This window comes from Scomber japonicus, chromosome 9, assembly GCF_027409825.1.
Source record: "Scomber japonicus isolate fScoJap1 chromosome 9, fScoJap1.pri, whole genome shotgun sequence".
In the NCBI taxonomy this organism is placed as follows: domain Eukaryota; kingdom Metazoa; phylum Chordata; class Actinopteri; order Scombriformes; family Scombridae; genus Scomber; species Scomber japonicus.
This window is the reverse complement of record NC_070586.1, coordinates 22,776,666-22,787,448: the sequence shown is the minus strand read 5'-3', so window position 1 is coordinate 22,787,448 and position 10,783 is coordinate 22,776,666. Positions and strand designations below refer to the sequence as shown.

The window sequence follows — 10,783 nt, the reverse complement described above, 5'->3', positions numbered from 1 at the left end:
AGAAGCACGTGGATCAACTCCCATCAGTCATCACTGGCAATTAGGATGAAGGCAAACAGTAAAACAAACACACAAACTACCCCCAGTCCAGAAACAGACAGTATGAAGTGAACTACCGCAGCAGTGTGGCTGTATTATCTGAATTGTACAAGAACCCCGGACAATATGAGTAAGAAAACTTGGCACAGACAGATGCAGAATTCAGATCCAATTTTCACCAGATGTTTCTGTCAGTACATTGCAGTCAATTTCAACATGGTGTAGTATCTGTAACAGGCTGATCAGCGAGCCCCTGCATGAATAACACTCCATGGCTGACCAGTTGCTCTTGTGGGACAGCTGCACAGGCCCTAAGTCCCTCCCTGCTGCCATAACACACACTCAGCTGGACGTATAGGAATGCCTCTCTCCGTTCCCCTCAACAGCCGTGCAACATAGTGAATTCTCTACATGATTGCATTGTTTTGAATGTTTAGTGTATGTGTGTGAGTCAGTGCTTTACATGCGTGTGTGAGGGAGCCAGTGTACATGTTTGCATGTGTCAGACAGACTCCTCCGTCGAGACACCCACTTCTCTCGCACCTCCTCGCCAGTCCGGAGGGGAGTGATGACTCAAGCTTAAATGAGCCTTTATTCTCTGTCTCTTTCTCGCTTGCATTGAACCAGCAGAGCACAAGCTCTTTACCCCGCTGAGTGTACCTTCCTGTGCACTTAACGATAACTATCTTCGATAATGAGTCAGACTTCCATCGGTGGTGTAATATGTGATTTTTTAGAAAACTAGCTAGGTTGCTTGTTGATCTGCAGATCTGCAGTAGACTCTGAACAGTGAAGTCAAAGATGAATGTGTGGCCTTCAGAATATACTGTGTGTGTGTGAGAGTGTGTGTGTGAGAGAGAGAGAGAGAGAGAGAATTCGATTTATTTAACCAGTGTTGGTTTATATCTCAATTGTGGGCTCAGAATTCTCACAGCAACACTGAATTTGAGGTCGGGGCTACTGAGGTGAGGGGTTGTATTAGGCATTAAAATAGAGGTCAGGGTTAAGGTTAGACTGGTTTATTTTGGGGAACTGTGAGGGTTTAGAGTTATTAAAGTCTTAAATTGGGATAAAATGTATAAAATAGGATGTGACTAAAGTATTTTTATTATTATAAGAGAAATGACTGTAAGAAACTGATGGAAATGAGAGGAAAGAGAAACTGGGAATGACATGAAACAAAGGTCCCCAACAAACTGTACTCAGGAGTGATACATGATCAATGCCTTAAACCTCTAAGCAACCATTATATCTGCATCCCAGAGTGTCTGTGTTTCATTTTAGGGCCAGTGTTTGAATATTTCTGCTTTCTTGGTCTATTGTCTACACACAACATCTACTGCACATCTGTTTGTCCTGTGAGAGGGATCCCCCCTCTGTTGCTCTTCAGGGGGTTTGTCCCCCTATTCAAAAGGAGAGTCAGAGGATGTTGTATTGCTGTACAGGTCATCAAGCCACCTGAGGTAAATGTGTTATTTGTGATATTAGGCTATACAAATAGAGTTGACATAGCTTGACTTGAATTATAGTTGAGTTGAAGCCTATAGCCAAGACTTTAAAATAGCCTAAAGGTCAGGGTGACGAGTATAGGGTGGGTTATTTTGAAGGGAACGGTGTAAATTTGGAGTTTATGTTAGGGCAAGGCTGAAACTGGGGGTGAATTTGAGGGGGTTTGGGAGCTTCGGAAGTAGGATGTGACTGTAAATACATTTTCAGTCTACACAAAGATAGAGGGAGGATCAGGGATGTGTGTGTGTGTGTGTGTGTGTGCAAGGAGTCATCACATGAATCAGCAGTGTTTATACCAACTCAACCCAGGCACGACTACAAAGACACACACACACACATACACATACTCACTTATATCAGGTGATTGTTCTGTCAGCTATCAAGACTCTCTCTCTCTCTCTCTCTCTCTCTCTCTCTCTCTCTCTCTCTCTCTCTCTCTCCCTCTCTCTTTCTCTCTATCTCTCTCTCTCTCCCCAAATATGACTTGGTTTTCTTGCACAGTGAAACACACAGCAGCCTCAAACCTCTCACATGCCTCTATCTTCCAAAAGGGGGAGATCTTAAGTATATTATGGCACTGTGGTCACTTTCTTTTTCAAATTCCTCAAACCAATTTACTTTGTACATATAGTCTGAGTGTGTTTGTGAGCAGATCTTGAACAAAGAGTCCTGCTGGCTGCTGGCTGAGGGCTGGGCTTTGCTCCCCACACTGAAAACGTCTTTTCAGACACCGACAGGGTCGGACCCAGAAGGCAGACAAGGTAACGGAACACATGTTTTTATGCATTTTTAAACAAAAATCTCTTAATTAGTGCAGATTTTACAAGTGGACTGACGACTGGACCATTGAATTAACATGATAATAGATGGAGGAGTTGACTTAAGATGCATCAAGACTTTGAAGTTATAACTTCTTCTTCTTCAAAGCCATAATCGAAATGTATTAATTGTAGCCTAAATATGGGTATGGTAATGAAAGCGAACTTCTTGAGTCTTTCTTTCCAAATCCCGATATTAGTTATTAGTACCAGCTGAGGAGATGTGATGGATGGACTGTGGAGGTGACACTTAGGTTTATGGCTGTACGGGCAGTTGTCCGAGGTTTTCCAGTGAAACGTCAGATTGCACCTCAGCGTTTGGTCACAGACTATTTCAGAGCCTGTGATCCTCCCGGCGTCCTGACGTCAATTTATAAGGACCCAGCACAGCAGTGCCGGAGCGGCAGGCAGATAACAGGCTGAAGGAAAGACAGAAAGAATAAGAGAGCTGGGCCATGGTGATCTGATTTTCCCCATAAATTGCTGTGCACTGGTAGGAATTTCTTTCATCAATTTTCATTTATTTCCATATTCCATATTTCTTATTTCTTATTGGTATTATATATAGCCTCGTAGACCGAGCTTCTGGTGTGCTTTTGAACCCGGGCAGTAATATTTCATTTTCTTATTGAGAGCTAATATGAAAAGGTTTATGGGTCGGTAGCCTCACAGTCGCAAAAAAATGGTCGAGCAGCAGGATTTTTTTTGGCTGTATCGGTATGTCTTTGTCTGTAGTAGAAGCATGTAAGCACCATATTATAATGTAAATTAAGGCTGGCTTTCTTTTCGCTTTTTTTTTTTTTTTTTTGCTCTCTTGGTCAAACAGAGGCTCATTGTGTCTTGTATAGAGGCACCGCAATGTTTCAGTGAACGGCTCTGTGCTGTCTGACAGGTTGTGTGGCTCTGCCCAGCTGATTTAACACAGTAAAGCCATGCCAAGTCATTAAATAGCTACAGCCCAAAATCACAACATTTAAAAAATGCAATAAATGACTCCAGGTATGATCCATACCTGCTGTAGGATGAGCTTGTAGGGAGAAGCCCTTTGATAAAGCAGTTGAAGGGGATTCCTCTGTACTCTACCTGACCACATCAACATGGCAACTGCATCCCCATAGCAACAGTTAGTAAAACCAGTACTCTGTGTCCTCTCTCCCAGTTGTTACTGAATAAACAGCACTTTAGAGCACCATACACCTCTGCCAGGACATATTCTCTTGCACCGGTAAGCATCTGCCTCTGATGAGTATTATAAGACCACATATAACAGCATAACTCTGCATCTCTCACCAGTGAATCCAACCACGAGCCTGAGTGGAAGGAAGAGAGGGGGGGTCCCAATCCTGAGAGTGTATGTGTGTGTGTGCTGCCATGGGGAAGGACTACTACAAGACCCTGGGTATTCCCAAGGGCTCCAACGAGGAGGAAATTAAGAAGGCATACCGGCGCATGGCACTGCGCTTCCACCCTGACAAGAACAAGGATCCCAACGCAGAGGAGAAGTTCAAGGAGATCGCAGAGGCCTACGAGGTCCTCAGTGACCCCAAGAAGAGGGTTGTCTATGACCAGCTGGGAGAGGAAGGTGAGAAGTCTGACCATCACATTATTTGTCTGTCTGTGTTGGTATAATGAACAGGATCACTGAGTGAAAACAGGTCAGAGGGTGCAGGCTTCAGCGCTGTCAGTGAAGCCTTGTTATGTGAAGTGTTATGATGGATTTAGATGTTGTTGAAATAGCTCAGGAACAGACTCAGCATCTGAAATCACAGTGGAGGACTTTGGTGGACTTCGGCCGCTGAAGTAATAATGCTGCGTGTCCTCCATGTTGTCATATTTCTGTTTATGTGCAGGTACATGAGTGTGTGTGTGTGTATTGTTATGTGTAGTGTCAATAGCAGCCAGCTCTGATTCCTTTCAGTCCACCTCTAGTGACGTGTTTGTGTGTGTGTGTGTGTGTGCGTGTGTGTGTGTGTGTGTGTGTGTGTGTGTGTGTGTGTGTGTGTGTGTGTGTGTGTGTGTGAGAGAGAGTGTGAGTGTTAGCTGACAGACAGATGGCTTAAGATCATTACGTGGTTGAGATATGAATAGCAGCGACTGTAGCTGTAGTTTGCATTTGTGGGTGTTTTGTGCATGTGTCTCTGTTAAGATAGATGTGTGGGTATTAGTGTGTGTTTTTGTGAGTGTGTGTGTATGTGTTGGATGGAGTGACCTGGTATTTCATGAGTTCCTCCACCTCCAGCATTGTTGGAAGATCAGTGATGCTGTGGGATTTTTCCCGCCCACGTGGGCTCCACTCTCCTCTCTGCTGTTACCCACACTCGGTCTTTTCTGAACACGGTCCTGTGTCTGGAGTTCATATAAATGTTTGTTTTCAGCTGGTGGGTGTTTGAGTGTGTGCATGTGAGGTTTCACGTTCCTCTTTCTCTTTTTTTCTCTTTCTCTCTCAGGTTTGAAGACAGGAGGCAGCAGCTCTTCAGGTGCTCCCGGCAGCTCGACATACCACTACACCTTCCATGGAGATCCCCATGCCACTTTTGCCTCCTTCTTTGGCGGCTCCAACCCTTTCGACATGTTCTTTGGCTCCAACCGCAGTCACAGCCGCTCTAACGGCTTTTCCTTCCACAATGACCACAGCAACGACACAGAGCAGGACATGGACGTGGATGAGGATGACCCCTTTGCTCATTTCGGGAGACAGTTTGGCTTTCCAGGGGGGATGAACAATGGCTTCCCTGGGGAAGGCCGCAGGAGGAGGGGTGCGCCATCTGAGCGTCTGGGGACTGGTCGAAAGCACCAGGACCCTCCTGTGGTCCATGAGCTGAAGGTCTCGCTGGAGGAGATCTTCCACGGCTGCACAAAGCGCATGAAGATCACCCGCCGCAGGCTGAACCCGGATGGGAGGAGCATGAGGACAGAGGACAAGATCCTCAACATTATCATCAAGAAGGGCTGGAAGGAGGGGACCAAGATCACCTTCCCAAAGGAGGGGGACGAGACCCCTGAGAACATTCCTGCTGACATAGCCTTCGTGCTTAAGGATAAAGGGCACCCCCACTTCAAGAGAGACGGTTCCAATATAATTTATAACTGCAAGATCAGTCTGAAAGAGGTGCGTCTGCCCTGTTCCATCTCACCTCTCTCTTTCTTCTGTCTTACAATCTGCTTTTCTATCTATCTGTCTTTTCTCTTTGTCATAGCTCTACATGTAGATGAATAGATAACAATGCTGAGGTTGGAGGCTTTGATTCCCAGTGGAGCAAACTGGGAATTCATGGAGCTGCAATGTCTTGGATGAATATCCAAAAATGGGATATTTTTCATTCCCTTTCTCTTCATCATTCTTTTCACTCCAACCTGGGCAAAAACTGGGTGTGTGCTGGCAGAGAGGTGTGACTGTAATTTAAGGTTAGAATTATGTTCTGGATGGGTGGTCATATAAAACATATTGAAGAGTGACTGTGTGTGTGTGTGTGTTTGTGTGTTTGTGTGTGTGTGTGTGTGTGTGTGTGTGTGTGTGTGTGTGTGTGTGTGTGTGTGTGTGTGTTACTGGAGGGCAGAATCAGTATGGAACAGAGTCTCTGTCACTGCGGTGTCAGAGAAGCAGCAAGAATGTGGAGTCCTTGTGTGACTGGTATAAAGTCATCATCCTCCTCTTGATCTGTCTGCTTTGCACAAACATGCATGCAGGTAGACACATAAAGCTACACATAAACATGCTCACATGCACACACACACTTGCATCTTCAAGTGTATCTGCAAACACACACACAGATGAATTGTGATGACAATCCAAGTTTCTATTACTGTGACTGGCAGAACATTTAATTAGCCGCTCCTATGAGGGCAACGAGTACAGCACAACTCTGATCTGTCTGTGAATTACATAAGCTTTAATGTTTCTAATCGCGCTGCCACTTACTGGCCTGCACTCCTCATGGTTAGCTTAATGGCAGGTGTTCTCAAAGACTCTGAGGTGTCAGGGGAGTTGTTTGTGCCAGTTTTCCTCTGAAAGCAACTCTAACTCTCATGAATAACTACAGAAGTGGTGCACTGGGAAACAGCACGACTATGAAGAAAGCCTGGTTAATGAGACCACATTAGAGATTGTTGAGTCACATTAAGCAGGAGATGGTACTCGATCAAACCTGCACTCTGATTAAGTTTGCACTGCACAACTCCCACAGCTAAGTCCTCAGCTCATACAGCAGCAAGATAAGAGACTTAAGTCTGATGCAGCTAAAGGAGGGATGGGGGTGAAAAGAGGGAGATGTGGATGGGGGTGGGGGGGTATCCGGGGAATATCAGGGAAGTGGGTCAGATGATTCAGTATCCAAAGCAAATAAGAGCTCATATTCCACTGCTCCGCTCTGCTCTGTTTCCCCGAAGATGTGATGCTAAATGCTGCAGTGAAAAACACAGCACCAGCTACACGCTGCACGCCAAATAACCTGCCACATGGCAGATGTTGCACCAGTAGGTTATATAGATCCTAACCAGCAAAATGATGGTTTCCATTTGCAAGAAAACTCAAGTGAAGTGAAAGTGCTCACACACAAAAACAGAAGAGGGTTTTTTTTCTTAAACAGATAAGTTATTTTGGTCACGTTTTGACTGCTGTATGATTCTCCTAGTATTTGATTGCTCAATTTAGTTTTCTGCCTGAAGCATGCATGTCCAGGTGAGCAGCTTGTTTAGTGCCACTCTGTAAACTGTTGCAGCTTCACTGCCCTCACTTCACCATGACAGCGGCCTGAAAAAGTTGGAGAGCTTAGCATGCTTTTGATAGTGTTTTCTCTGACTCTGGCCCACACATGGTTCTATAGGCCACCTTTCTCTGGCAATAATGATGCCTCTGCTATCATTAGTATTCTGTGCCACTGCATCTCTATCTCCTGTCACTTTGCACTCAGCTGAGCAGCAAAACCCACATCCAAATGCACATAGGTGCTAACTGTAGCTGTTGGGCTCTAAAGGATTGTCTAAATTCTAAAAATTGGAACTGCTCCACCTCTGATATGATTTAGAAAGGCAAAACACTCTTCAGGAAGAGTGTATGTGCCTTTGTGTTTTAATCCTGTCAGTGCATTTAAATACAGCAGTAGTAACCAGTATTCAGGAACATATGTATGAAGGGTATGTGTATTGCTCTATCTGTTGGGGACAAAAATGACAGGACAGTCTTGTGAGGACTCTGGTTTTTGAAGACACCTAAGTACTAACATAACTATAAAGGTTAGACGTGCAACAAATGTGATTTATGTTAGGGAATACATGTAAAGCTAAGTCAAAGTATACATGTGTCTGTGTTGGTTTCTAAAGCTGTGTCGTCTGAGATGAGGTTTATGCAATCAGTGGGTCCTCAGATCAGCTGGCAGTGTGTGTCGAGCGTCATGGCAACCAGTCTCTGTGTGTAAAGACTTGTGTTACTGAATGGAACTGCTCATAACAAGAGGATGAGCCAGTAGTCCCCATCACAGTCATAGGCTAAATCACCCCCTAATGTACAGTATGTAGTGGGTAAAAGGAGACTGATGTCATGACTGGAAAACTGAAGCAGCTGCTCTGCCTGACTGAACTTCACGTGTCCACATGTCCATCCCTGTTTGTTAAAAAACCCACCAGACGAGACATGAAAATCCCCCAAATGTCTTAATACAACATTGACCACATAATGACATGGACTAGGTGTCAGAGGTTAAGCATGTGCAATACACCCAAAATCACGATTACATCATAGCTTATTACATCACAGCCTGTTCCCAGTGATGCTGAGAGTTGGTTTGTTTTGGGAAGATCTTAGAGAGAGACCTGAACCCCATAACATCTAAAAGGTTATCTTGAGTCCTAAAGTTTTAATGAAATTGATTTTCATTGAATTTAATACATTAAAGCATAGGTACTGGACATTAATTAATTAATTCCTAGATGGAGCATTCTCATTTTAACCAGTTTCTTTTGAGAGATTTATGGTACAGCTCACACATGTTTAGCACATCATTTGTTGGGTTTTTTAAACTGGCTTAGTAGTTCCAAGGACTCAGTGAGCAACAAAAGCTAACGAAAACTCCCAAACTTTTGTACCTTTATATAAGTATAGCAGAAAATGAGCAAAAAGGGGCTGACGTGCAGGTTTCTAGAGAGATTTGTGTTACTATTTCAACTGTTTATCCATTCATTATAGCTATCAATCATTTATCAAATACTTTTAGCTAACTTATCTGCTCACTTCCTTTTATGGGGTTCTCTCAATATGTGGTGTTTAGGTTTAAAGACTCAATATGAGGATATATTTTCCAAATTAAAAATGTATTCCAAATCTTTTTTTTTTTTTAATTAGTTCAGCTATCATCTAAAACGGCTTTCCATCTTTCTGTCTCCACGGCTTTATGTATTTATTCACTGACCTCTTTTTGTTTTGTAAATCATTTTTAACAGTTGCTTTGGAAAGCATTGGTTTTTATTCATCACGATGTTCATTCACAGAGTTGTGGTTTAGAATAGTTCTTTCTATTCATTGCAAATCTGGTGAGTGATGCTCACTGGAAAGCCTGTGAAGTCGTGATAACCACAGGTCTCTGTGTTTAGTTTAGAGCTCTCTACGCTATGACTGGCTTCATCAGGCATTGTGATAAGGAGGTGAGGCTTAGTGTGTGTGTGTGTGTGTGTGTGTGTGTGTTCTCTCCCCATCCTGCCAGCCCATCTGACAAGCCCTCCAACTATTTACGAGCTCAGCCGATTCCTGCCTCACTTCATTAGCCCCGGCTAGGACCGCTGCTAAAATTAGTCCCCTGTGCAATGTGTAGCCCCTCCAACACTGACACAGTTACACACACACATACACAACACACAAAGACCGGAAAACTTTTCCACTGCCAAGTCCTGTTTTCCTAATGTTCTTGTTCCAGTGCTGTTCTGTGGACCCCACAGCACTGTAGTCAATACTAAAACGATTTGTCAGTAAGATCTCTTTCCTGTCTTTTAATACACACACACACACACACACACACACACACACACACACACGATGAACACACACAGAAAACACTTGGAGGTTTGACTTATTAGGATGACGTACTGGGGGAAGATAAACTAAAGTTTTTTGTTCATGGAAACATGAAGTCATCAATATATTCATGGCTTTGGCATTTCATTCCTTCTAAGGATATTAACCCCCTCAATCTCTTTTCCTTTCCTCTCCTCTCCAGGCGTTGTGTGGCTGCACAGTTAGCATTCCCACACTGGAAAACCGCATCATCTCGCTCCCCTGTCACGATATCATCAAGCCAGGGACAGTGAAGCGACTCAGAGGGGAGGGCCTGCCTTTCCCCAAGAACCCATCACAGCGCGGTGACCTCATTGTGGAGTTTTCAGTCCGTTTCCCCGACAGGATCCCCCCTCAGTCCAGAGAGATTATCAGACAACACCTCCCCCAGTCATAGAAAGACTCTACAACCACACACTTCAGACTAATTAAAGGCCCCAAACCAGAAAACCAGCCCTTAAAACTTCTTCATTCACTTTTCCTTTATATTTTGACCCTCATTGTAGTAACCCTTCCCACTCCCAGTATCCATGTTCTGCGTTAATGCAACAAGCATTAAACAGACGATGTTGTTTGTAAGGACTTCAGAGTGGGAGGAAGAAGGAAGAATGCCAAGATGAATGGCAGTATCAGGATGTAATTATTTGTATTTTTTTGTCTTTTGGCCCAAATACACGCACACACACACACACACACACACACACATGCACACACACGCACACACACAAAAGCACGTGAGCAGCGGAGCGGAGCGGTGCTGAGGATGGGCTCAGCACAATTGTGGCTTTTTCCTGAACTTCTTTTCTTAACTCAGTTTTTTACAGATTTATCAGTGGTTTTATATGCTGTCCAACTCCTCTGATCCTCGTCTTTTTGTGATAGGATGAAAGTCTGATATATTTTTTAAAAAGACACATTTTTTTCCAGGATTTTCTTTTCCAAAGGAAGTTCTAAATAGGATTTATTTATTTTTACCTTGAGTGTACCAGCAGCTTCAGTGTGTTCAGTGCAAACCCCAGTTTTAACATAACACACACCCCCCCACCCCACCCACCCTCTTCTCTCATGCTTTCAGTCTAATAAAGCTTTATGCTTAAAGGCTGTAGGCCATTAACTGTTTAGTATTACCTGTCTCCCCCAAAATTAGTTATATTATGATTCGTGAAATGCCAAAGCACACTTAAAGTCCCACATTACTCTAAGTAACATTATCATATCTCAACTGCATTGGAAAACATGGATTGACAATCACACACTGTAACAACAGTGTAAGTTTGGATAACACAATCTGCACATAATATGGGTGCTTTCCCTTCTGAGCCGTGTGGCTACTCTAAACTGAAAAGACTGGCTCATTATCTGAGGGACATTTAGG

The 10,783-nt window shown here is 43.7% G+C and overlaps 1 protein-coding gene across 1 annotated transcript; it reads left to right on the top strand.

Annotated features, from left to right (window-relative positions):
• The first annotated feature begins 2,824 nt into the window (after positions 1 to 2,824).
• Positions 2,825 to 9,805, top strand: dnajb5 (DnaJ heat shock protein family (Hsp40) member B5). Its single transcript, XM_053325318.1, has 4 exons — positions 2,825 to 2,859; positions 3,660 to 3,948; positions 4,814 to 5,475; positions 9,572 to 9,805. Exons 2-4 carry the CDS (start codon positions 3,720 to 3,722, stop codon positions 9,803 to 9,805), a joined length of 1,125 nt encoding a protein of 374 aa, XP_053181293.1. The 5' UTR covers positions 2,825 to 2,859; positions 3,660 to 3,719.
• Positions 9,806 to 10,783: the final 978 nt, after the last annotated feature.